Here is a 27,169-nt window from a genome sequence, read left to right on the forward strand (position 1 = left end):
GCGCTGCCAGGGGCGGGGCCTGGCGCGCGCGCGCGGCGTGCGTCACTTCCTGTGCGGACAGCGCTCGCGCCGGGGACGGTCGGGTCGGGGCAGCGGTCGCTGGGAGCCAGTGAGGAGGGACGATGAGCGACAGCGGGGAGCAGAACTACGGCGAGCGGGTAATACACGGAGCCTGAGTGCGCAGCCCAGCCGGGCCTCACGCCGCCCTTCTTCGGTCGGTGCGGCCGCTCCCCGTTCCCCGTTCTGCGGCCCTGGGCGGAGAGGGCAGTTGAGCTGCTAAGGGAGGGGCCGCCGCGGCGCGGCGCGCGAGGAAATCTCGGCGGAGCGTGCGGGGAGGCCCAGCGGGGCTGGGTTTTGGCGCGGGAAAATGGCCGCCGGCCCGGTCGTGAAAGGAAATGGGGGCGCGGGGCGAGGACGCTCTAGCTGCCCGCCCGCCGCGCGCTCCATGGTGAGTCTTCCCGACGCCATCTTGGGCTGGTGACCAGGCGCTCCGGGAGAGGGACAAAATGGCCGAGAGCGGTCGAGTTGCGCGTCCCGGGACCCGTGGCTGTGCCCCCCGCAGCGCGGAGGCCAGGCTGCCTCTCGGCCTAGCGCGGCTGCATGGCCCGTCCGCAACGCGGTCTTAGCTTTGCCGTGCCACGGGCGCAGTCGGGCTCCGGGAGGCCCACGAGGGAGCAGAGCGCTTGGCTGCTTCCCGTGTCGTGGTCGTGGGGCCGGGCGGCCGCTGCCAATTTTTAAGGCGGCTCCGCCAGGCGAGCGGGGAGAAAGAGGCCTGCTCCCCCTCATTTTCTCTCCCGTGTGCTCCTAATTGCCTCCCACCAGGCTGCGGGCCCACGTCCGCTCCCGCTACCCCGGTTTAGGTCTGCGGGCTCCGGACATATGATCGGGGGCGTCGGGAACTCCTCCAAGCTCGCTGTGGGGTGAAAGCAGCCTGCACTGCGGCTGTCTGGGCTGGTGGCGCGGTGACGGTCCGTACTTCTGCTGTCTTTGTAGCCAGTGTCCTGTATCCGCTAGCCTTGTAGCTTAACAACAGACTAGAAAGGGACAACGCGAAAAGGTAGTAGTTGTATCCTACACTGTACTCTCTCCAAAACTGCATTGTAATTCATTTCTGGTGAATTACTTCATAAGCTGAACTCTGACTTACTGCTCTTTGTGTTTGCTTGTAAAATATTAATTTTGCTTACTGATGGAGTTGCAGCTTTGCATCCAGGTGGCTTGGTCTCTAACTTAATTTAAATGTGACTGCAATAGTTGGATAGTAAACCTCAAACAGTGAACTCAGTAGTGCTAAGGCAGTATTCTCTATGCTTGCATTGTGAAACTTGCAGTATGGTAGAAGATATCTTAAACAAGCTACTGCAAAATATTACTGGCTGGGTGAGTTTCACTAAAGTTGCTGATCACTCGTGACAGTTCACATTGGAGTTTAATCTGTACTTCAAGAGTACATATAGTTGGTCGGGGGTGCTGGGTTTTGAGGGGGAGTAGGGCAACAGTGTTGTTTTCCTTTGAGGTCTTTTGCTGCCACAGATGAATGCAGTACAGGAATCAGTATTGTATTTTGTTCTATTTTCAACATAAGTCTATCTTAAGTTATTGCCACATCAAAGGGAGTTGTTTAAATGATTTGGTAGTTTAGATTGTAAACTTTCCCTGGAAGTTTCAAAAAAAAAACTTTTTAGAAGAACTTGATAATGCTGGGCAGGAAATCGCATTTTTGCAATGCCTCTCTCTGATTAATACGGGGTTTTCTTATTCAGATTCACTCTAACAAGCATTATTAGTATGTGAATGTTACTTCTTCAAAGCAGGTTATGTTAGAAAAATCTGGTCTCCTGGAAGCTAAAAATGGTAGGTGACTTTGAACCCTGAAAGACAGGGACTAAAGAATAGACCTCTCCGCCCCTTCCCCCCAGCTTTGTTTTTCATTAATGTTTTCATGTTATTACAGACAGTAGATTTTCTGCAATGGAGTATTGCTTCTGACTTGCTCAAGATGGATTACTGCATGTTAGTTAAATATGAGATCTAATTGCTACAGTGCAAGTCAGATTGAAAACCAGTTTAAGATGATAGCCTAATTTTAGTGCAGTTTGTCAGGGTAACCTACCTTCTATCTCTATTTAGCATGAATGGAAGTGTTAAAACTATTGTTGTAAAGTCTTTTTGAAACAATTGGTGCAGGGTGTGGTAGCGCAGCAGTTGCTGTGCTGTTGTGGTTTTTCCCCATGCGCATTTTTTTATTGTATCTCTTCTGGACTTGGAAAAAAAAATAAGGCAATCTCTACTGTGAACAAGGCTTAAGAGGAGTTATATCCCATTAGAGCTTGTTCAGAAGAATAACATTATTTCTGTATAACTGAACTTTTGTGACTCATTTATAGGTAAGTCCTACATGATATAAATGCTTGTAAAAATAAAAAGTACAATGAGCCTGCTATTGTAAACTAGATCATGCAGTGACTTTTCTAATGCTATACCAGTGTTACTTACAGATATTCTTTGCTTACTTGAAGCTTGTGTTTTAGCAGACAGCAGCTTTCTGCTTCTTCAAGCTGGGCTCTGAAGTCTCCACAGAATAGGAACGCTGTTTGGATAAATAATCTAGGATACGGCTTTACAACTGGCTGTAAAACCGTTCCAAGCCTACGCTGCCAACAAGAATTATGCTCCTGAAATCATGTTCCTGCTTCTTCCTTTCTGCCAGTGCTAGTGGCTGTAGTCAAGTCAGATCTGGGAACCGAATCAGCTGAAATTTATTTTCTAATTCAATTTGCAGCTGCATTGATTCACAGACTTGACTGATTGTATAGCCACATGAGCCTTAGGATGAGTGGAGAAGAAATACTCAAGTGCTGGTGGAAGTAGTGGGACTTGCTATCTCAGTGGCAACTGAAACTTAAATTGGGTTTATGTCATGACTTTAATAATAATAATAGTATTGATTCCTTGTCAAATTGTTTCGTACAGCTTACACTTCATAGTGATATTAAACTTTGAAAACTTTTTTAAAATTGAAGAAATCATAAGTGATCTTACCGGTATTTCAGATATTTGACTTATAACAGCATGCAGTGAGACAGATTACCACTTTCTTCCAAGTCATTTCTGTTTTGTATTTGTTCATGGAAATTTTGTTCACTCTTGAGATCCATGTGCAGTTTGTGCACAGAAGGCTTGGAAAGAAAGCTGGTTAGGAAAAGTCTTGCTTCCTTTATCCTCTGAATATTTGGAACCTCCAAATAGTGAGTCTCCTGTGAGTTAGCTAATACTGTCAATGATTACTCGGTATGTGTCTGATCAGAAAGAAAAATGTTTTATCTGATAGCCAGATTTCTCTTTTTACTGTCAAAATACTTTGAATGATTATAGATCACTTTGCTTTTTAAGTCAGCATTTTTTGAGAATATTATATCATCTCTTAGAAATAAATGATGGAAGAAGTTCTAAGGAAGCAGTTTGAGATTGTCAGAAATAATCTAATAGCTTGCTGCTACCAGAAGTATGGATCATTCTCCTCTTTCCTCCTTCATGGTCTGGCACTTGCTCTGACCTCTTGGTGAGCTGATTCAATACCCTAATCTGTCAGAAAATCATTTGCTTTTTGTTGTTGGATTAGTTTCCTCCTAGCTTAGTGTGCTGAGGTCAGCTAACTGAGGTCAGAGTGAATGGCGGACATAAGTGGAAGGAAGCTGGGTTTTGGTGCTGTTGAACTCAGCTTTTCAAACCATATTGTCTTTTTTGAGAGGGGTTGCTGTTTGGAAGCTGTTAACTAAACTGAAATATTTAGGCTTTGGTTAGAATCTTGGAAAGAAAATGTTACATCTCTGAATGTACCTCGTATTAGTACCTTCATTGTTCTATAAATTTGCTTTAACGAGGTCTTGGAAGAAAAATGCTAGAACTGAGTGTGTTCTGCAAGCTGCTGCAGACTGCTTTCCCTCTTGGTAGGGGATTCCCAGCCCCCAGCAGTGATCTGGTGATGGAGTGGCTTCAGGGTGAGTCAGGATCAGTTCACTGAGCCACTGGAAAACAAATGTGGGAAGAGAGGCAGAAGCTGTTATTTCTGGGTTGGATTCCTCAGTAGAGGGGTTGAAGGAGCATGCAGTTAGCACAATTACACCTTTAATAGATTTGCAGTCAGATTTGATGAAACAATGTGAGGCTGCACCTTTGGGAAAACAAGTGGAAATACATTAAGTTTATAGGGATTTAGTACAAATACTACTAAAATTTTGTTTGACTGTATTTTAAGTTGTTAAATAATTATAATGAGTAGTAGATTTCAGTTAATTCCTGTAAGGAAAAACTGGATCTCTGAAGTACAAAAAGCACGTGATCCTAGCTTACATACATTATAGCTACTTCCGTCAATGGAAATTTTCTTAACCTACTGTCTCCAGAATAAATCTGCTCTTGTCATATTCCGTGCTCTTAGAGTAGATGAATCAAACAATCTTTATGAATGTGCTTAGAGGTGTTTTAAAAATATATGTATATCCCAACAAAATTACATATTGTTTCATTATGCTTGAAGTATGTTTGAGGGATAATTCAGGAACCACAACTTAAGGTCTTCCCTTCCATTATGTATTATTGGAATTAAAGTGGAAGTAGGTAGGATTTGTAGGTACAGATCAAGTGGCCTGGTGACTTTTCAAATCTGCGGTTCAGAAATTCAGGGTTAGAAAAATGGTTATTTTAGAATGATTATTTGGGCATCTGGAAGTGTTTAAAATTTAACAGTGAACACAGCCTTGATCTGCTTACCTGCAATGCTTACATATAGGTAGGGGGAACAAGCTAGCTTTTTCCTCTCTCTCTCTCTTCTTACATGTGTCATGAGCAAGGAGCTTACTTCACCTTATTTAACAAGGTTAAAACTCATGAAGTAAAAGGTAGAAAAAGAGAACGTTGTATTAAGAACAACAAAAGCAGGTAGTAGAAACCGTCAAATTTAAGTGAACTATGGGGGGGAGTGGCTATCGACAGGAGATGGTATAACAGGGCATAAACTAAATTTGGAGCTCTGCTGGCTAGCAATGTTTGAAAAGCTCTAATTTAAGGTAGGGAGGATTCCCTTAGGTGAGATGGGGTAATAGCTTTTCAATTCTAGAGGTTATTGCCAGTCATAGTAATACCTTGAACAAATGAGCTGCAATTAATTCCTCTGAGGCTTGGAACAAGAAAAGTGACATAATACTGTATAGTAGAGTTAAGTTTAAGGTTTGGAAGAGGATGATACAGGAAAAAAAAAGTTGCAGGTTTAAAAACAGCAAAATTGTGAAATCCAAAGAAGCCATATGAAAATAAGCCAACCGCCTAATTTTCAGATGTAGTTATCATGCAGTTGTCCTCAGGTTTTTATTCTTTGTAAGTTTCCATCAATATAAAAGAGCAAAGATCATCCTAAAAGTGTGTCAGTTAGATGAAGACTTATCATTTGCTTATTCTAGTGCCAATTCTATGATGATTTCTTCAAAACCTAGTGTCTCTAAAAACTAGGGTCGGGGTGGGGGGATAGCTTTGGAGTATGTTTCTGGGCAAGATCTTTCTCCCTGCTGCTTTCTTCCTGCTCCCAAAGCATCATACGTTTCTTCTGTTTTCTTCACTATTAGATACTCTCTCTCTGGACCTTACCCCTTCTGTTTAGACTGAATTTGTCAAGAGTGTAATGTTTTGGAAATTAAGTATTTTTCTCAAATAGTTTTGGTTTTATCACTCCTTCAGATCTTGTTTTTTATAAAGTTTAAGAAAAGTTTGAAAACTACTTGTGATTAAATTAATACACGAGACTTCAGAACTCATCTCAGGATTTTTATGACGTAATGAGCTTTAGGATAAATTTAGTATTTGTGACAAAGAAGTTCTCAGTACTTGCACTAACCTTTGCAGGTGTAGTAAATGAGGTGTTTATAGTTTAATGGAGCTGATCACACGTTTTGACAAAGAATATGGCTGTGACCAACTTCGTTTTATTTCTGTGGCTCTCAGTGTTGAAAATCTGCTTCATCCTGCAAGTGCCTCCTCCTCCCCCAGTGGTATATGGTGGGCAATTGTACATAGCTAGACTTCATTCTGAGTGGTATAGAAGTGGTTTAAGCAAAACTAAAATCTGATTTAGCAAATGGATTTTTAAATGTTTGGTACTTTTTTCTATTAGTGGTACTATTGGTACTATTTCTATTACTGAGAATTTCAAAAGAAGTTGTGTTCAAATTTTAAGAAACATTACCTAGATAAAACAAATAGTTTTGAACAAATTCTGTGTCTCTCTTTAGTCATTGTCAAGACTTGACCCATGATTTAGAACTTAGTCTCTTTCTAAAAAGATGTGGCCAAATAGATGAGATTTCTGCTGAATTTTAAATTTCCTCTAATACCTTGAAGTAAATAATACCTTCTGGTGTGTTCAAACTAAAAGTTGAAGCCATTGTGACTGAATTTAGCATTGCGTTGATTAAAAATAGAAAAATTGAAAAGGATAATTAGGTTATATCATTACCAAAGTAGATTACAAGGAAACAATAAAGGAGATGGGATGCTTTTCCAGAGCATTACTTTGGTTTTGCACAGAACTGTATTTTCAGTCTGTGGAAAATCATATTTTACTTGGAAGTGTGAACCCTGCATGTGTAATCACACTCGTGCGGGCAAAGTAGATGTGAGTTTTAAAACTAGGCCTTCTAAACTGTGAGAACGTCGCAAAACAGTAACACAATCGTAAGTCAATGAATGAAAGCTACTCTGCTTTCTGCATTCAAAAAGCACATCAGTTAGCCTCTGACCATAGTAGGGACTTATTTTTACTGAAGTCATTTCTTGCTGATTTTGTCTCAAGTATGTGGCTGATGAATTGCAAAATACTTGAATTTCTTAATGCCAGAATTGATGAGTAAGTCTTTAGTTGGTCCATTGTACACTTGATATTAAATGTAGGCATAAATAGTGAATTCAGTTACTTAGTACTAAGTTAAATTGAATTGACTGAATCTGTTTATAAAATATTAGGAAAGTCAGTAGATTCAATTCTTGAACTGCATATATAGTCAAAGTCCACAAAATCTTTTTTTTTTTCTAGTTTCAGTTTTGGCACTAGATTTTATCCTGGAGTTTTTAAATATTCTTCATCCTGTTCTTTTTCTATTAAGGTTAATGTTGAAGAAGGAAAATGCGGAAGTCGCCATTTGACAAGTTTTATAAATGAGAATTATTTGAAGCTCAGGAATAAGTGAAGCTGAAATTTGAAAAAAAAGAAAGTGAATGCATGCTAATTATCAGACCAGAAGTCCCACTTATAGAATATTGAGCAATTTGTGTGAAGTGGGGAAGATGAAAGAAGTCAGAATTTGAAACGGAAGAATGAAGAAAAGGAATAAAAATGAAGTTAAGATAAGAAGTAATCTGGAATCTGAAAGCACTACGCTAAGTAATTACTAGTCTGTTTATGTGTCCCTGTATATTTTGCTAAACATGCATGCATTATCTGTTTAATAGCAAAACTATATGCAGGGTAAAGAAGTGTCTACCAGGGAAAGACTTCTTAAAAATCTAGGCAGTTCTAATTCCAACTGCCCGGACACATAGATATGAATTTTTACCATTTATTTCACTGGAGCTTGTTTACAGACTTTAGGTAAACCAGAAATTGTGTACAAATTAGGCTTTCAATATCTGCGTGCAGGAATCCCGTTCTGCTTCCAGAAGCGGAAGTGCTCATGGGTCTGGCAAGTCGGGGAGGCACACTCCTGCAAGATCTCGATCTAAGGAGGACTCAAGGCGTTCCAGGTCAAAATCTAGATCCAGGTCTGAATCCAGGTGAGTTTACTTCTTTTACCTCTTCCTCCTCTTCGCAAGTCAGATGTCTTTGGATTGTTATGGCAGAGATGAACTGAAGTCTAATTTAGCGCATTCTGTTGCCAAAGGTAACTGGTGATCTATGAACACTGAATACAAAGGGGCATGTGTGGTTTCCGTTTTGAAAAGCCGAATCAAGTTAGGTCTTCTTTTTGAGGACCTTTTTTTGAGAAGTTGTGTGCTACATAGGCTTGCATCTTTACTGATGTAGTTTGTAGGAGACCTGCCTTTTAAGTTTAAGCCTTAAAATAATGGCTGGTTTCTTTGGTGTGAAGTGTTAGGTGCTCTATATCTTTGTGCTTTAAGAGAAATGAATGCATCTACAGATTTTTCTTTTACAGGCCACAGTAATGTTACGGGTTTTTTTACTGCAAGCGATAATGTTTTCAAACTAGTAGCTGGTATGTTTCTGCCAAAAAAAAGAAGCAGTAGACATAAATGTGAATTGCAACAGCTCTCTTTCTTACCTTCAAAATACATATTCATCTGAAAATTAATAGGCTGAAAAACTGTAAAATTTAGTGTGTTTCCTAGCTCTCAAAAGTTGTGGAGAAAGTAGCTTTTTGCATTTGTTGCATGGCAACAGAAGTGGACACTGTGAAGGTGCATTATGACTGTATTAAGAATCCTTTTATTTATCTGCCAAATAAGCTGTACATACAGAATTCCTCTTGAAACTGTTAAGGAACTTCTCACTGAGTGATAAACTATGCTCATAGTCTAAAAATAAGATAATCCACAGATGTCATTGTGCTAGCCACTTAACATTCAATTTACTAGATATGTCCTCTAAAAGGTGCATGCTCAATATCTATTTAAAAAGAATGAATGGAAAGGCAACAAAACTTGTAAGTGGGTGAATGATGTCATTTGTATTAAGAGCTTAAATAATTCAGTGCTGACTAAGCAAGGAAATGAGTGTTCTTTTGCTTATTTGTAAGCATTCAGAGGAAAAAAAAATCAGATTTCAGTAGTGGGTTTTCCTGTTAAGCTGTTCACAATATGTTTTTGTGCATAAACACTGAAGTAGGCTTGCCAAAATAAGAAGGCTAGGGTCAGGGTGGGGGAAAGATGACAGTTTTGAAAGACATTCCATTAGCAATAACCCATGATAGAAAATACTATCAAGTACTGTGTTTAGCTCTGCTCATAAGAGCAGAATTGATCTAGCAGGAGCCAAGGAGTATATCGCAAGTGTAGCCTGACTGCATGTTGAGATGAGAGCTGATACAGATTATCTCACCTTTGCTGGCCACCTCTGAACACCTGGTTTTCCTTTAGGTGGAAACTGGGTGGTGCAGTGGCAGGGAGACAGCTGCAAGATATTCCAGTTGATCCTGCAGTCAGTATTGCAGGCTCAGAGTACAGCAGTGCTGCAGTTTGGGGAGCTAATAAAGTTAAACATAATTGTGTATAGTATGAAGGCCTTTTTATGAGAAGGTAAATACTTGGGAATTTTGACAGAGGAATGGGCATGTTTTTTCTCTGTACTTCAGGCCCAGTCGTAATGGTCAAATTATGCACTTGACAATTCCTATAGTAGAAGAATGAAAATGTCAAACTAAATACTTGGTATTTGTATTTTAAAAATTATAATTTAAAATAATATATTGAATGATTATAACTTAAATATTTTATAATAAATAATGCTTTACTTAGTATGAAACTAGAGTGACATGGGGAACTGCTAGTAGTGAGAGATTCGTAGGATAATTCAAGAGGACCAAAACCTTGCTTGAAGCAGTCAGCTATGGGCTCAGACCATGTTGCTTTATGCAGCCAGCTTCTGAAAATCTCTAAGGATGGAGACATACACGACCTCTTTGGGCAGCCTTTTACCTTCTAAAACCACAAGCATGTCAGGGCCTAGCCCGGCGTGTTCTAGGCACCTTAATCCATAATCCGTAGAGTTTTATTGCTCTTCTTTTAAAGCCTTGTATTTCACTTGCAAAATACCCAGGATATTATGTAAGAATGCAGACACAGGTTGTATACAATGCTGAAAGAAGCAGACACAAGATCTGGAAATCCAAAGTCCTGGCACTGTAATGTATTTTTTTAAACAAACTGGGCAAACTGGTAGCTCTTACGAGAAATTGCCCTTTCAATAATATCCTTGCAGCTGCAGGTTCAGTGGTTTTCTTGAACATCAGGAAAAGCTTATGACTGCCATGGTTTCCTGAGCATCTAACAGCCATCCTGAAAATGTCTATGGCTGAAAATACTAGAAGTGTATTGCAGAGTTGGAATGGATTTGTTAGAATTGTAGTCTTGTGTCAAGGCACACATTTAGAATCAACATACTTAGGTCTGTTTTCAGTGCTGTCACGCATTTGGATGTGATCGTGAGCAGGTCGTGTCAATCTTGGTTCTGACCGGAGAAGTAATTTTGTGAGAATTTTCATATTTATTGGTGGTTTCTGTTGCAAATGCATTTTCTGAATCACTGGTATTATAAATTTTGATCTGGGAGCAAATCTGTATCCTTTTATATTTATCAGTTGGAGCTTGGGCATATTTGATTAAGAAATTCAAAGCTGCTTTTTATTGAAGCTTCCTCAGTAGTATAGGGGAAACCCTCTGCAAGCATTTTTTTATTATTAATTTTTTTTTGGCTGGTTCTGTATGTTCTTAAAGTCTAAACACTCCTCAACAGAGGAATAGGGTTTTCACCTGTGGTGGTTTTGCAGCAAAGGAGAGTAACAGCAGTAGCACTTAGCATTTAAGGCACTGTATGTAAGCAATACCTATTCAAAATAAGTGTTGTTCTTTCAGATAGCAGTTTGTCTAGCTTAGAAGCGTTCAGTTCTTGTTCTTTGTGATGGATACATTTTAAAACCTGGAACATAAGTTCTGTGTTTGTCTTCACATGAGCTTTTTCAATGTCAAAGGATAAAATGTGGCCGTACACAGGTGCTGAGCTTCGTATTTGTTTGGCATTTCATTGTCTTTCTGTACTGCCTTTCTTGCCTCATTTGGGAGTTCAGTCACTTTCTTCTCCTTTCTGTTGCCAAAAAAAAACATAAGGCTTTTTCTTTCTAAATACACTGTTATAGGTAAGTGTTGTAATGGGATGAGTTGAACAGGAGTTAGTCTGTTTCCCTAAAACACATGTATATGTTTCAAGTTGAGGAAAATATGGGACTAGGTGGCTCAGTCCTGAAAGGGTTGGAAATACTTTTTTTTTAAGGAGGCTCGTAACTTGAAGAATGTCATGCAGTTTGGCTGTCTGGTGGACACCTAGTGAGAAATTCTGGCAATGGGAGCTGTTAAATGCTCAGGAGAGTAAAAACTGGTCCAGGTTAAGGACTTCCATCATGCCAGTGTAGCAGTTGGTTACTCTGAAACATGATTCTGCTTCTAATCTCAGTAATATTTCTTCCCTTGTCATCCTTCTACTTTGTGGAGGCTTTTTGAGGCACCAGTGAGTCTGAAGGCTAGCAGTTTGTGACTAAGAGCGTCCTGTGTTCCCGCCCCCAAAATATTACATTGTTAAATGCACTTCCTAGCCTTGCAGTACTTTTCTTTGTAAATGTTGTGTAGCATGCAAGTTGTTCAGTGAGTGTGAGCAGCAGGCAAAGCTCAGGAATGTTATTACATTCTAAGTGTTCTACCTGCTCAGCTTCTAAACTAAGGATCAACTGTATTTTGAAGGGCTGAAGGCTTAGTGGAGCTAATTGAAGTGTTTTATGACCTCATGTCTGCAGACCTAGTGCAGTCGGAAAACATTTCTGGAACCTTTCAGAAGAGAAGTGGGCAGAAATTAGTGAGCAGTTGCACCTTTGCCTGAATACACTACAAGTTTGAACGTGTAAAACTAGCTTACACATGCAGCTGATGTTAAGTAACTGTTAAAATACTAGAATGTGGATAAACCTACTACCACTTTGTTATAAAGGCTTAATCTCTTGAATCCTGTTGAACTCTGTTTTGGACGTATTTCACAAGCTTCTGTGCTTTTGATTGTCCTGTGTAAAAAGTATATTTGCCCTTTAGTTTCATTAAGAGCTGTGTTATTCTGAGTGCTAGAATAAGCACCTCTGCAATTGGGGATCTTCTATATGAAGACACAGTTTATTCCTCTTCCCTTTCTCTCTTAGGGCTTTAAGACAGCCACTGCAGTCTATTTTGTTTTTAATTAAATGCTACTGTAAATGCTGTGATTATTCTAAGCATATACTGTTTCAAACCAAGATAACCTTATTAGAGAAAACTAGAAACTATTAGGGAGTTGAAAGCTAAAAGCTAGTTGTAATGAAAGTTGAGGTTGCTTCCCCCCCCCCCCTTTTTTTCATTAATAGAAATGCTCTGAGAGCATCTGCAGTAATCTAATTGTAAAGGTGACTGATAAAAATTGGTTACCTTTGTCTTCTGGAATACAACTTAATCATGTGGTACTGCAAGTTCTTAGAAAATGGTTTGGGCTTTTGTTTTTGAATATCTGACTATTTTTTGCTTTTTGAAAGGTTTGAAAAACTGTAGCTTTATTTATTGTAAATCCTTCTTGCAGATCTAGATCGAGGAGGAGTTCTCGTAGACACTACACAAGATCACGCTCTCGTTCCCGTTCTCATAGGAGATCCAGAAGTAGGTCTTACAGTCGGGATTATCGGCGACGACACAGTCACAGCCATTCACCCATGTCTACTCGCAGACGTCATATTGGAAACAGGGTAGGTCTGTTACAGAAGTAGGTGACTCATCCCTAGTCTTGAATGCATCTTAAAATTGGTAAATTCAGTCATCAGAGCTTTCCAGAAAAACATTCTGCTCTTAAGAAATTAAGTCATTTGTCTCAGCTTCCAATTGCAAAGTAAAACCACTTTCCTGGTAAGCTAGTGAATGGTAGTAAAATGCGATTACAGAAGAGCTGTATCCTTATTCTGAAAATCTTTCTGTAAACTTGAGAACCTGCATGCGGTTTGACTGCTTTTCATCCCCTCTGCTTTGTTGGTATAGCAGAATAAGTATTAAGTTTGACTCTTCAGGTACTGATTTGATCAGATTTAATTTTATAGCTTGAAAAACAAAATTATGGAACTTTATGATTTACTACAATAAACTTTAAGAAAGCTCTAGCAGAAAAATTAAGGTCTATTTGAAAGATACGGTTGAGATCGATTTTTCAGTTTGACTTTTATTTACCTTGGATCTCCATAAATTAGCAATGTCTGGAGTTTAAGATTGGGGAGGAGGGGGTATTTTGGTGTTTGGGGGTTTTGTGTGTGTGTGTGTGTGTGTGTGTGTGGTTTTTGTTATTGTCGTTTGTTTTGTGTGTGGGTGTGTTTTGTTTTTGTTTTTCAAATGCCTTTAGAAAGGAAGGGGAAATGTTTATCTCTTCTTGATTAGAAAGACTAGAAAATTAAAACATTTAATGAAGGCACCACCAAGACAGTTCTTAACTAAATGAGGGCATGCAAGCCAGCTTACTTTTAGCTGCTTACAGCCTCAGGTGACTGAGAGCAGTGTGGATCACTCTAAAGTTGGGGAGGGTGATAAATGACACAAATGAAGAGGTGATCCAGACCCATCCATTATATTCAGCAGTCACCAGCTAGTATGGGAAAAGTGTGTGGAGTGTGTGTGTGTGCATATATATATATATAGATATATTTTAAAAGTACCATTTTTTACCATTTTTGTGCTATTGCTGTAGTTGCTACAGTATGCTAAGAAATGAAAGGTGTTTTTGTGAAAGGAGGTTGTATATCTGTATATCTTTTCATAAATGTGTCTACTTGCAAGTTAAACTAACAAATTGCAGCAGTGTAGGCTTTTTTTTTTTTTGGTGGACTCAAATTTGTGAAATATTTTGTATTGCAAATTAAGCAATTTTGTTCTAATAGATATTTCTTCCTTTAGGCAAATCCTGACCCAAATTGTTGTCTTGGTGTGTTTGGGTTGAGCCTGTACACCACAGAAAGGGATCTGAGAGAAGTTTTCTCCAAGTATGGTCCAATTGCTGATGTTTCCATTGTGTATGACCAGCAATCTCGGCGTTCAAGAGGATTTGCGTTTGTGTACTTTGAAAACGTCGAGGATGCTAAGGAAGTAGGTTGGAGTAGAGAAAGAATGTCATATTTACTGTGTTCTCAGTTGCTGGGGTGTAACAGGATGTAGCCTGGGAAGCTCACTGTTCCACCTTTGAAATAGTACAGGAATCTTTTTGCATTCATGCCTTCTAAATGTTTGACATAGTCATAATGCAAACTAATGCTAAGCAAACTTCTGTCACCTGAAAAGGAAGGACCTGCTTGTCTAAGCATTATTTCAAGTAGTGTGTTGATAACAGATGTAGTCTTGTGCAAAGGGATTAGTTGCAGAAACTGTTTTTATTTTCCAACTTTTACTTAAAACTCCTCTCTTCACTGGTAGCTTTCACTGTGGTGGTAGTGCACATGGATAAATTGTGAATTGGGATTCTTTGAGATTAAAAAAAGTGCCCTTTGTCAGCAGTTTCTCCGGATTCCTAAATCTGGATGGAAAGCAAATACGTAGAATGTGTGGTAGAGGATATCTTGAAAACTGTGTTCAAGATCACATGTTCCAGGCCACTGTTTTCTCTTCTCTGCCTTCTCAGGGCTTAAAATGTCTTCAGCACCTTATCATAAACTTCAAAATCTTCATTTAAGTGATCAAAATCTACTGTGTACCAGAGGAAAGAGTGTAAGGGCATGGACACTGGTCCCTATGCAGGCTGAGTAGTTGTATAATTCACCAAAGCAAACTTCAACCTAGCCATAGTGCAAACTATGTCAACAGGAAGAAGAAAATAGAGACACAAATTCCCTCCAGTTTAACTGTGAGATGAAAGTTCCTTCCTAAGCTCAAGTTTGGTGATCTTTTTAATGTTGAGCATGTTCAAAGTGCACCACGCTGGCACGTAAGTTTCTCCAATGCTCAAGTGCACCGTAGGAGCATTAACGTGCATTCTGACTTCTGATGCTTCAGAGAAGTCTAGGGGGGAAGAGGAGGCATCTTTTCTGAAAGGCCAGGCAGAATACTTCAGTGCCTTCCTGGTCCCTGCAAGTGATCTTTGGAAACACTAAAGCATCAGATGAACTTTAATAGTATCAATACTGCATAGGGAGTTTTGGGATTTTTTGTTTACAAGTAGTACAGAATGAACAGGGAAGGGAACTTGCCAGCTATAGAATTCTGCACTTGAGCCTGCTCTTGAAAGGCATTGGGCTGATGGGTTGTAATCAGCCTTACATTCTGCATGAATTCAGTCTGTTACAAACTGCAGTGTCTTTTATCAAACTTGGCTGGAAGGCCTCCATGTTAGGTTGAAACTTTGTATGCAGGTTCTGCTACCTGACAGAAAAAATGATGACTTTTTTCTTCATGTGCGTTTTATTTATGACTTGAATATGATCATAGCCAAGGTCACAGTAGAACTTGAGGATATATTTGAGGAAAAAACTTACTTGACATACAGCGCTAGTCTATTGTTAACTTAATGTGCTTCATGTTCCATGGTGGAGTAGTTGCACCTTCCCACATGTGCATATACACAGGTGTCTCTTAATCATGTAAGATACAGAGGTACTAAAATTACTGTTAAATTATGTTTCTTTCAGGCGTTTCATGATATGTAAGTCATATTTTAAACACTTACTGAAGCTTATTTCCAGTTGTCCTAGATGTCCTTGAAGCGTGGGTTCAGTGTTAGGTACCAGGCATAAGTGAAATTTAGACTTGAATCTTAATTGAGCTATTTTAAGACTTCTCTTAGTATTGGAGACAGTAGTTAGAAACTTTTGTTGGTATTAGAGTTTAAACCTACAGCTAATTGTATTCTATCATTCTGCGTAGGCTAAAGAACGTGCCAATGGAATGGAGCTGGATGGAAGAAGGATTCGGGTAGACTTCTCCATAACAAAAAGACCTCACACGCCTACCCCTGGTATCTACATGGGAAGACCCACTTAGTAAGTTACCTGATTTTTGTAACAGTAAGGGATAAAATTCATACTGTGTCCTGTATTTTATTTATTTTGTTCAGCATCCCCTCTAAGAGTGGGGATGTGTGCTTTTCGTTTTTTCGTTTTTTAACAGGCTTCTACTTTAATGCACTGTTCTGAAAGCCAGCCTGTATGTGTAGTTTGATATTGAGGCCTAAAATGAATATCTTTCCTTGCTTCTGAATTGTATGCTGCAATGTCCAATATGGACATTTCAGTACTGGGAACTAAAATACAAAAATCAGTGTTGATGCCTAATTATGTTTTTTTTAAAAAAAAAAAAAAAAGAAAAAAAAAAAAAGCTTAGATGACCTTTAGGTCACTTAGGCATGCTTGGGTGTGCTAACACTGTTGTGGTTATCTAGCAAAGTTACAAACTCAACTGATTAAGGAGGTTCTGCAAACTAAAAAACAAACAAGCATTACTACTGATGGTTGTCCGCATATGTAGGTTTTTTTAATCTTTCCAGTCCTTTAGATAGGAGAGGTTCATTTATATAGTACTTGTCAGTAACTGATCTAGGGTCAGGGAGCAGAAACCTGTGTTTGTTACTTATGCTGCCTAGACATGAATTGTCTAAACATTTAAATAAGTTTACAGTGAGAATTTCTGATGTTTTCTAAATGATACTAAGTTGCTTACAATTAATGGGTGGTGACCCATATGTCTTCAAACATTAATGGCTTTGTGAGCTGTAGTTTTTAGGAAGAACAGAGTACAATAACAAATACTGGTTGTTCAGCTTTGTGTCTGTTTTCCCTATCTAAAGAGTATACATTCAGCTTAAAGTTACCAAGAATGTGAATTGTCTTCCCAAGTTTAAAAGCTTTCAGCTGATGGTACTGGTGATGGTGTACCTGATTTAATACTGAGGTTGTAAGTTATTTTTAATGGGGAAATTCTTCCAAAAGGAGCTGAGAGTTAAAAGTGAATGAAAGCTTGGCACAGAATGGAATTCCTCTTGTGTCTGCAATATCAAAAGGTTAAGAGCTTTCAGACCAAGGAGGAAAGCAGATAGTTGTTTTAAAGTTCAAGCACTTGAAAAAGCAATGATTTAAGCACTGATGGGGAAGTAGCAGTGCTCATGCAGTCACTTCAACTGTGAGGATGGGTGGTGGTGGTAATACTAAGCAAGTCAGTAGAACACTCCCACTTAGCTGATTATACTATTTGGTATAATGTGTGCTTTCTGACTTGATGCCTACTGTGAAGCACTATGAACAGCATGTAGTGTTTTGTATCTTATTAAATGTAATTGTTTTACTGCTTGTAGTGGCAGCTCACGACGACGAGATTACTATGACAGAGGGTACGACAGAGGATACGATGATCGTGACTATTACAGCAGATCATACAGGTGAACTAACATTTGTAATACTGGACTGCTTTTTAAACTGTGCTTTTTCACCTCCACTTCTACCTAAGTGTCATCAGTTTATCTTAGAGATATATTTTAGAATGTTCTTTTACTCACTCTTGTTCTGGAATCTTACTACAAAATCTTTATTGAGATGACTGCTCAATACAAATCCATGTGCTGGTGAGATTGAGAAATTACTTTGAATGGGATATTTAATTTTGGCCTGAGTTGATTCATAATGCTTTTTTTAGTCTGCATTAAGTTTTGGAAACCAAAGTACATTCTTTATACTGTCATACTAAACTTTCATTGGTTCATCTCTGTTAGCATTAAAGTAGTGGGAACAGAGGTGCAGACCTAATGCTTGAATTTGTATCATAATACCAAATTGTATTTGGAGTAGAGTCAGATGGCAGACAGTAGGAGATAATCAGTAGTTGCCAATATCCCTTATTAATAATAGTGGCATCTCAACTGTTGCCAGAAATGAGGAATCAGAAATTGGAAGATTAAACTGGTCTGTACTGGGCACTTAGGTGAAAAGGCTTTTTTTTAACATACTAGTAATTTAATTGTATGTAAAGTAAACAGTGTTACAAAACCACACACAAAGCTTAATTGGCCAGGAACAAAAGTAGCTAGATGTTGCATGGAGCTGGAAAGGGGATTACCTTCCACTGGGCAGTGTGTCAGTTAACTCCTTGGCATCCACAGTTGGGATTTCCTTGTTGTGATGCCTGATGAACAAGACCTGCACAAGCTAGTAGCAGGAAATGACAAGTTTAAATGGAAAAACTAGAGGAGAAACTGAAGCCATGCTTCTTAGTAGATTTAACAGATTCTGCTGTAAGGTATGTGCGGAGTTTAATTCTGAGTTGTGGCTAGCATTTCCTAGAATCTGGCAGAGTCCAGGTCTCTTCAGTGTACAAGGACAAAGCTGCAGTGTTCAATGGACCTTAACCACCCTGCCAAACTTCTGTCGGATTTAAAGGTGGGGGGAGGGGGAAAGTGATGGTATTTTACATTCTAGAAGGTCATAACTAATTGTTTCTAAACATCTTCTACCTTTTTATTGGACGATCATGAATGTTAAAATGGGAGCAGGCATTTTTCCAGGGAAGGTTTACAAGAGTAAAATAGTTTGGCTCGTTTATCAGCATGATAAGGGGGTGATTGAATCTGACCACAAAATCTAGCTTTCTGCTTGACCAGGATAATGAGGAAGCCCTTCTTGATGCTGTTCAGCAATCACTGTTCCCTGAAGTGATTTGTGTGTTCGCAAGCTATCATAATCTGGTGGTTTAAATTATGCTTTTCGTGCACAGAGATGCTTATCTTAAACTGATGCAGTTTCATCTTCCCTTTTCAGTATGTATTCAGTGTGTCTTAAAAAAATGCTGAGATGAAAGTGCGTATCAGTCTGCTTCTGTTACAGTATAACAGATTTCAATGCGTCAAATAACACTTTCTGTCTTAATTTTACTCAAACTTTTCTTATTTGGAGTAGGCAGGACCTAACTTTATCATTGTTCTGCTTTTCTGTAGCCATTTCTATTTAAACTATTTTCTGCTTAGACATAACAAAAGCAGTACTGAATCTCTTATTCCTGTGTCTTGTGGATTGACTTTTGCTTGATCCTCTGTCAGGTTTGACCTGTATGATGCTGTTGGAAATTCACACCTATTCCTGTCTGTCTTCAATTTACACTTGTGTTCAGCAGCACAGTAGTTAACTTTAGAAAAGAAATGAGCTGTGAATGTTCAGCATTAAGACTGCCAGCAGCTCTTGCCCCTTGTAAAATCCTCAGCATTTGTCTGGGACACTACTCAATTAGGTGTAAGGGTAACAGGGTTAATCTTTTCTATTTGTAATACTAAATGTGTAAATAATTGCAGAATCGTATAGTACTTCCTGAGCTGTTTGCTTGGCTATAATACATCTGCACTGGGTGGATTTACCGTTGCCTAATGTGATATGGGAAGCACATGAATTGACGTTCCATTGTCACGTTGTAGCTCAGAGATGATATCAACGCTAAATACCATGATATTAGTCAGCTTTCAGGGTACTTTTCTGTTACTTTCTAGATACAAAGGAAAATATCTTTTGTGTGTTTTATTGATACTCATATGGTCATTATGAGGATGTGATGTCAGCTGTCTTTTCTGTTTCTTGCTACCTATAGTCTTTGTCTTTCCCAGGCTCTTGCCATTGCTTCCCATCTGCTTTTCCCACCTTATCATTGTCTGTTAAACTAAGTGCCTTACTTCTACAAAGCTTCCAGTGCTGCAGGGTGGGAGTGAAGGTGCTCCTGATACATTACAGTGAATACAGGAGACAAAAATGTCCTACTCATTTCTGGGACACAGTCTTTTAGAGAAGGTACTCTTACCCAGTCAGTCTGTCTTGCTGCATCAATGGCTTTGAACCTTTGGCCTTTGGGAGAGTTTTAACAGCTAAAATCTTAAGTTGATACTGGATATGCAGGAACCAAGATGTGTTGGTTTTCATTTTGCCCACAGTTGTATGTTGGCTTTTATAGTGACAGTAAGAGGGAGATGTGACACAAAAGCACCTCTCTGACTAAATTTCCAGTTTGTTTCAGAGCACACAGTACAACATTTCCAGGTCACCATATCCTCTTCTTGCCTCATGTTGTAAAGATAACAAACTCGCATCTAGTGGGTAAATTAAAGTTGTTTGTCAAAGCTTTAGAAATTGAGAAGTCTTGTAACATAGGGCATATAAGGACCAGCAAAAGATTTGGGGCTATGCAGTGTTTGGTAAGACACTTTTCTGTTACTACTTCATGGAAGAGATTTCCTTCTTTCCTAGTGGGTAGGTCAGGGTGTACTGGTTGTCCTTCTTGAAATCTGTTGTTGCTTTTGTGTTTTTAAAATGTTTTGAAATTCCTGTGTATAAGGAATTTCCTTGTTTTAGTCATGATGTGATCATAAGTCTTCACTTAAATGTTACCTTTGTCCTTCCTGATGGTGAGTCGTAACTCAGATCTTTGTAAAACATTCTCAGAAGCTGGAAATTGTTTCAGCTCCGTGTTTGTGCTAGTGAGAATAGTTGTAAAGACTGTGATAGTGACTGGATGTAAAGAAGAATGCATGGATTAGAAAAGGAAAAACAGACTAGTAAGAAGTGATGTGAGCAGATGAACCACTACTTCAGTTAGCGTACCAGTTTGCGTAGTATCGTGTCAGAATTAAGGGCCATGCTTTGGTTCAGCTCTTCCAGACAGTCAGGTTCTAGGCAGCGTTCTGACTTTCCTGCACGTTCTCCTATCCTATGTTTGTTATGTGAATTAGGGCTTTAGGATAGAAATACTAAGAGTATGGACCGGTCCAGTGAGGATTTTTTCCATTCCCTTACTTTAGAAGGTGTGTGTTTGGGGGGTGGGGGGGTGGCATTTTTAGAGCTTCTGCAACACCTATATAATGTCTTACAGCAGATACTGAAAGTAAGCCACAAACAGTCTGCATCTGGCTGCTGAAGAATATTGCTGTCTGTGCAGCTTAGATATCTACTTGCTCTTCCTACAGATAGCAGTCTTTTGAGGGAAAGGGACGAATAGTGTCGTATGTGTCATGAGTACTTCCTCGCGGAGGAGAAAGGGACTCAGGGATGCATTAATTTGGAATCTTCAAAGATGCAGTAGAACACTGCATCCTAGTCCGCCACTCTAGAAAATAGTAGCAATTACTTGCATTTTTTCCTTTCTTGCCTTCTGTGCAGTAAAGCCTTAAGGGAAATAAAAGTTCAGATGGGAATTGTTAGGTTAAAACTTGATTTCTCCATATTGCTGTGGAATGTTTACTCTTTTCTGGAAAAGAGTGGCAGTAAACAGGATACTCTTAAAAAAAAAATTTGCACACAGGGTATCTTCCTAAAGGAGAAGACTAAAACAAGAAACGCACAGTGCCTTTCTGATCAGCAAGTCCACTTTTTCCTTCATATGATTGCAGCCTGAGAGAGCTGTAGTAGTCACCTGTGTTCAGTAATCCAAACTTTAATTCAGTCTCCTCCCTGTAATACTGGCTGCAAAAGCTCCCAGTAACAAATAATAAATTCTGCAAGAATGGGTAGTGATCACTTCAACTTGCTTTCTTAAGTATTTGGGCACTCTGGGCAGGTTCTGAATCCCAGCCTTGAAACTTTTTAGGTTAGTGGTCAGATGGCCTCCTGTGTCCCAGAAGTAGGTGCTGTGGTAAGTTGTGTTTAAATAACAGAGGAAAGTAGACAAACAGCAGTCTAGCAACCAAATGGCTAAGCAGAACCCACTGAACTGTTGTAGGCAGGCAGTATAATGAAACATCTAGGGAGGGGATTCTTCTTATACTCTCTTATGTACTTTCTAGCTGTTCCCATTCTTTATTCTTTAGACTTAGAGCAAAGTCCTTGACCTGCACCTTGACAATTTAGTATGTGGAGGTGCCAAATTAGCTGCTGGATACTGCTAAATGTTATAATCAACTGTTTCAGTTCTAAACAGCTTTTATATAAGGATAAGTTGTACCACTCTTGTTCTAAAGATGCTCTTGTTTAAACATGATCACTAAGTGTTAAAACATAAGGGTGTTTTTCCTGCCTCGACCACAGAATCTACATGCTCATGTTTCTTCAGGACAGTGAACTTACCTTGCTACTTAAAAATAATAATAATAAAAATGCCTGCCTTGAGTGGGTAAGCATCTGAGAACAAAAATAGTCTTTGAAGTGAAGGCTATGTATCAATCTCAGATTGCTGCTCTTTGGAGAGTATGATATTGTAAAATACAATACTGGTCAGCTGGAATATGAGTTCTCGTTAACTGCTCCTTGACGCTGTGTTTAAGCCAACTTCTTCCAAGAAGATATAAAACTAACTGTAATGAGAAAGTAACAACATTGTCCAGTGTAGGAACTAGATGGTTTCTTGTCTCTGGATCATTTTCTTATGCTTGATGATGCATTTATTTTTGCATGATTTTATTATTTTTGTTACTTTATTTTGAAAATTCTTAAAAGTCGCAATTCTTTTGTCTTCACAGAGGGGGTGGAGGAGGTGGAGGAGGAGGATGGAGAGCTGTCCAAGACAGGGATCAGTTTTACAGGTATGATAGGAAAGGTTTCAATATCTGGATGGCAGTGGAAGTATTTCTGTACGTGATTGTGAGCATTTAATGAAACAGGTCTAGGATGTCTTCAGATACTAGCAGAAATGGGGTGGGTGCTGAATATATGCAGCTTTTCAGTGAGTAGTGTGATTCACTTCAGGGTTCCCTCATCATTGTGTGAAGGTGTGAGGTTAGTATAGGGACAGATTAATACAGCTTTGCACAAGGAAAACCTGGGGAGGGGGGTGTCCCTCAGGAAGTTAATATGCTGAATGTGTGGGGGTGGGTTGGGGGGAGGTTGAATTACTATTAAGGGAACTTAAGTGGAAATACACAAGGGAAAAAAAATAAGAAAAAAACTTGGAGTGCCTAGATGGGATGGGATTCCTAGGGCTTGGGATGGGATTGGATGTAGCAGAGAATGCTGTTCAGGTCAACTGTCCATTTGAGAATAAATATTTAAATTCAAAGTTAAGATTTCATTTATTCTGCTTGTTTGGGATGTGGTTGACTTTAACCTTCATATAGTCAAATTGTGAACACAAGAGAGCTTATTTCTTTTACTAGTCCAAAGTAATATTACTGTGACTCGTTGCTCATGAAAAGAATATTAAGAAAATTCGAGTTTTTGCCTTGTTATCCAGTAGAAATATTAATCAGCTCTTTGTATGCTCTGCTAGCTTTCCCAGGTGTACTCTTTGACACTAGGATTGGGATAGAGAGGGATATCCATATAAAGCTGCTGCCACTTGTCTGCCATAGGCATTAACAAAGAAAATGATTGTTTGTCCCCTTTCACAGGAGAAGGTCACCATCCCCATACTACAGCCGAGGGGGCTACAGATCTCGATCCAGATCTCGGTCCTATTCACCTCGTAAGTAATCTTGTCTTAGAGCTAGCAAATCAAAAGTAAACTTTCTCTTTGTCTGAAGTTCTTCCTTGAGCTTTTTGTCTTCACTAAAAACTATTCTGACTTGGTGGGCGGGGGTGTTTTTAAAAACAGTTTCCTTTAATTCCTTATAATAACTACCTTAAGGACAGAGCAACAAGTTTGCAAAAACTAAGCTAGGTAGTAAGTTTGAAGCTTGCTCTCTCTTGGAAACTAATTTACAACAGCATTTCATTATAGCATGTTGACAGTTTGCTTATGTCTAAGACAGACAGCAATACCAAATTGCCAATCTCTGCATGTCTAGTGCTGGAAGTAAATTTCCCAATATTAACTTGCTAAAGAGGAGGTGAACTTAATCTGAGGTCCATACAGTACTTTTTTTTTTTTCCTCCAAATTGCTTATCTGCATAGACTATAAAGTTGTATTTTGATAGCAGAAAGTTAATAAAGTGCAGAGTACAACATTCATAATGTATTCCCTTTGTAATGGTTACATGGTTTAAAGCTATTTGTATAATGAATAGGTTGTATTCTCATGTTTATTCTGTGTGTTCAAATGAAAACAAGTGCAGCTGCTTTTGCTGATAAACACAGAAACCAACCTCAGCCATTGGCAGAAAGTTAGAATGTAAATTCTTTATACACTTCAGTGTATCAGCCCTATGCATATGAGATGTCTTGGTGGTTGTATTTTGTCCTAGACAAGTCATTAGGCCCTTGAATTTATTGTTGCAGATTTGAGGTATATCGGTGAATTCATATACACAACTTTTAAAATCTGTCAGTACTTGGAAGTCTAATAGGTATATATTTTTTTTTTTCTTTCAGGTCGCTATTAAAGCATGACATAGAGGAATTTCTAGCTGCAGCCTTTGAGTTGAAATTGCAAGTTTGTGGACAATATTTTTATTGTCTCTTCTGTTTAAAAACAAGTGAACAGTGCCTAGTGAATAGGTGACTTTTACACCTTTTATGAAGACTACTCTTTCCGTGATGTTAAATGCTGTTTCATTCTGCATATTTGTGTAGTTTGGTGCTTTGTTTCAATTTGTGTTTTGAAGAGTATGTTTTGCATGTATTTTTTTAGTCTCCATTTTGACTCCTGAAAGGTTTCTATTGTAAAAACAAACTGTTCAGTTAGTTTTTTCTACTGATTCCAAGGTATTCTGATGATCAAAACCTGTGTAAAACACTTTCAAAAAGTTGAAAAAATAAAATAAATTTGTTTTTTTTTCCTACTTACCTTTGCCAAGTATAAATGTGGGTTGTAAAGGTTCTACAACACTACCTTTTTACACAGTATTCCAGAAGGCATAGCACGAAGCCCAGAAATAAAATTTAGACAAACTAACTTTGTATTGCTGTGATTTTGGCAATTGTTTTATAAAGGTAGTGCCTTCAGGTATAGTAACCAGTGTTTGGAGGCATCCATATGTAACTTGTACAGTAGCAGGAGCAAGAAACATCATTCAGCAATACTGGAGCAAGACTAAACTCTTAATGATGCTGTGCAGGCTTGTGGCATTTGAGATCTATGAGCTCTAACATGTTTTATCACCTGACTAAGGTGGGGAGAGTTTAGAAGTGGGAGAGGACTTCATTTAGATATCCACGCACTTAAAGAAGGCAACAAAATAACACTAAGGCTACTTGCTTTTTTTTCTTATTTCCTCTCGGACAAATCCTTTTTAAAAAGTACATGTTTCTCTGCATGTCAGTAAAATGCTGGAGGCAATAAAAACCTTAAATGTTTTCAGACCAATTTCCCACTTAGAATAGTTTCAAAAGTGCTGTTTTGCCTACTTGAACTCTTGGGCTTCATCCATCCATAATCTGTGAAAACTGTATATCAGATAGGGAGTATTGGGTCAGACTAGTATCATAGCTCCAGTATTGACTAAATATGGAAGCCTAGGAAATAAGGCAAGAATAGAGTAAGACTGTAGGCTACAACTTTATCACCGTTCTCTTGGCTTTTGAACAGATGTAGCTTAGGCTTTTTTTTGTCTGGTAATTATCCATGCACATACAAGCCCCCCCATCCTGGCCCCTTGAATCTATGTGGTTGCCCTGTAGCTTAATAGCAGTCAAAGGATCCTGTGGCAAGGATTTCCACAGCTTAACCTTGTTCTGGACCTGCTGTAGCTGCACAGAGAGAAAACCAACATCATCAGTAAGCCATAATTTTGCTAAGAGAAGTTTTTGCAGATCATGACTACTGTGTTTTCATCAATGTTTCCTTTTACTCTGTAGATGTAAGAACTGACAACAGAATTTTAGCAGTAGGTATGTTTAACAGCAGTCAGGAGTAATAACCTCTCCCTGTCCAACTCGATCTTCCCCTTTAAACTTCATCTCACCCTGTGGAGCCTGTAGGACTTTTGCTGTGTTCATGTTAAGTCATTTATCCATTGCAGCTCTATCATTACTCATGTTCTCTGTTCGTTGCAACTTTCTGTTCTAGGGCTGTGTTGCTGCATTTTGCATTATTAACGTGGAAGTAAATTCTCCCTGAGCAGCCTGGAATCACTGAGTAGAACGGACCTTTCCCCCTTTGTGTGTGGTGGGGAATCTGTTGATTCTTTTACCACATTTTGTTAGTCATGATCTTATGCTTCCTTTGACTCATTAAAGAGGATTTGACAAATGTAGACTTAAGAACATGTGTCCTCTGGTGAGCAACTTTAGGTTTTAGTAGAATTAGTATTTCACAATCTGTGGTGCTGTTCCTGGCAGCTGAGTTCATCTAACAGCTTTTTGCTGACAAAAGAGAGGGCTTGCATCCTTCTTGCTCCTGCCCTCACACCATTATACCTGCTGTGGTAGCTATCAGATCCATGCAAAGATGGATCCATGTGCTATAAGAGCCACATGAGCTTCTCTTGCTGGTTTAGCCTTCTGCCCTTCTACAAATGAAAGCAGGTCATAGAGAAGTCCAGTGACTGCTAGTGCCAATGTCAGTTAAGCTGGAAGAATGTGGGACAAGAGAAGAGTTTTTACCAGGTTGTTAAATTGGCTCACTGAGTGCTGTGGAACTGTATCACATGTGAAAGGAAGTTTTTTTTCAGCAAAGAGTACAGAAGGCAACTGCAATATGTTGATGCAGGTCATACAGAGTATGTCTTCATTATGTAACATGACTGTAGAGTAAGAAGCTAAATTAAAGAAAAAGCCTTCAGGTTTTCTCAGGGCATGGCTTAAACCCCATGCAGTTTTCCTGGGGTGTGGGCTACCAGTTAAGTTAGCAAGAGGTGACAGCAGAACATTGACCTAAATAACCACAGCTTCTCCTAAGGGTAAGAATGTTTGCAATCAAAAGGTGGTTTCTTCTTTTTAGAAGAACAGAGGTGGTGTACTTGTGTTGCTCCTCGGCTGTTTGTAAAATTTCTTTTCAAGGTATATCTGGGATTTAGCCATGTTTTCTACAAATGTCGGATCCAGTACTGCCCCAGCCGTACAACTAGGAGAGCTTCATCTGGGTGTTTCCTACTGCTGAATCCTTCTGAGTGTTTATGAAGTCCAGAAATGCTTGCTAGTCTGATGATCCCCCACTGTGTTTAATGTTACCCTGTTAAGTAGAAATGATAGATTAATGTGGTATATGATACACTTCCAAAACATGTCTGAATCACTGCTGGGTGTTCTGATAGTCTGCTGCTGAAATTCATAGATGCAAAAGAAGCATATCCTTAACTTGCAGAGAAACCATACAAATTTCAGCAAAGTATTTGTGAGTAGCCCAGACCGTAGAATCTGTATAGGAAAAGTCCCAGGCTGAAACACAAATCACATCATGTGGGATTCAGCACTGGCCTTTGCTGCAAAAGCAGTCTGAAATAAAGGAAGCTGCATAAAGGAGGCTAAGCTTCATTCTTCTTACCAACAGAGACAACCTGAAGTAGAAATTCACACAAGTCTTTTACTTTACTTTTGCTTTTCACTGACAGATTAATGAAATAATTGACTAAAATCGTGGATGTAG

General features: G+C 39.1%; 1 protein-coding gene across 2 annotated transcripts; it reads left to right on the top strand.

Moving 5' to 3' along the window:
* Window positions 1-2: 2 nt before the first annotated feature.
* Window positions 3-24,425, top strand: TRA2B (transformer 2 beta homolog). Of its 2 annotated transcripts, XM_026116304.2 has the most exons (9): window positions 3-158; window positions 7,688-7,821; window positions 12,371-12,533; window positions 13,723-13,911; window positions 15,679-15,794; window positions 17,102-17,185; window positions 22,229-22,291; window positions 23,096-23,169; window positions 24,016-24,425. In XM_026116304.2, exons 1-9 carry the CDS (start codon window positions 123-125, stop codon window positions 24,024-24,026), a joined length of 870 nt encoding a protein of 289 aa, XP_025972089.1. In that variant the 5' UTR covers window positions 3-122; the 3' UTR covers window positions 24,027-24,425. The 2 variants fall into 2 exon arrangements, with proteins under 2 accessions (XP_025972089.1, XP_025972090.1); XM_026116305.2 differs by lacking the exon at window positions 24,016-24,425 and having other exon boundaries at window positions 23,096-23,177.
* Window positions 24,426-27,169: the final 2,744 nt, after the last annotated feature.

This window comes from Dromaius novaehollandiae, chromosome 9 (genome assembly GCF_036370855.1).
Source record: "Dromaius novaehollandiae isolate bDroNov1 chromosome 9, bDroNov1.hap1, whole genome shotgun sequence".
Lineage (NCBI taxonomy): Eukaryota > Metazoa > Chordata > Aves > Casuariiformes > Dromaiidae > Dromaius > Dromaius novaehollandiae.

Bases quoted from the DNA above. Each gene is read 5' to 3' on its own strand.
- TRA2B (XM_026116304.2), top strand. From the start codon at position 123: ATGAGCGACAGCGGGGAGCAGAACTACGGCGAGCGG. The intron at 15,795-17,101 runs GTAAGTTACCTG...TACTGCTTGTAG, and splicing joins TACATGGGAAGACCCACTTA to TGGCAGCTCACGACGACGAG. The intron at 17,186-22,228 runs GTGAACTAACAT...TTGTCTTCACAG, and splicing joins TATTACAGCAGATCATACAG to AGGGGGTGGAGGAGGTGGAG.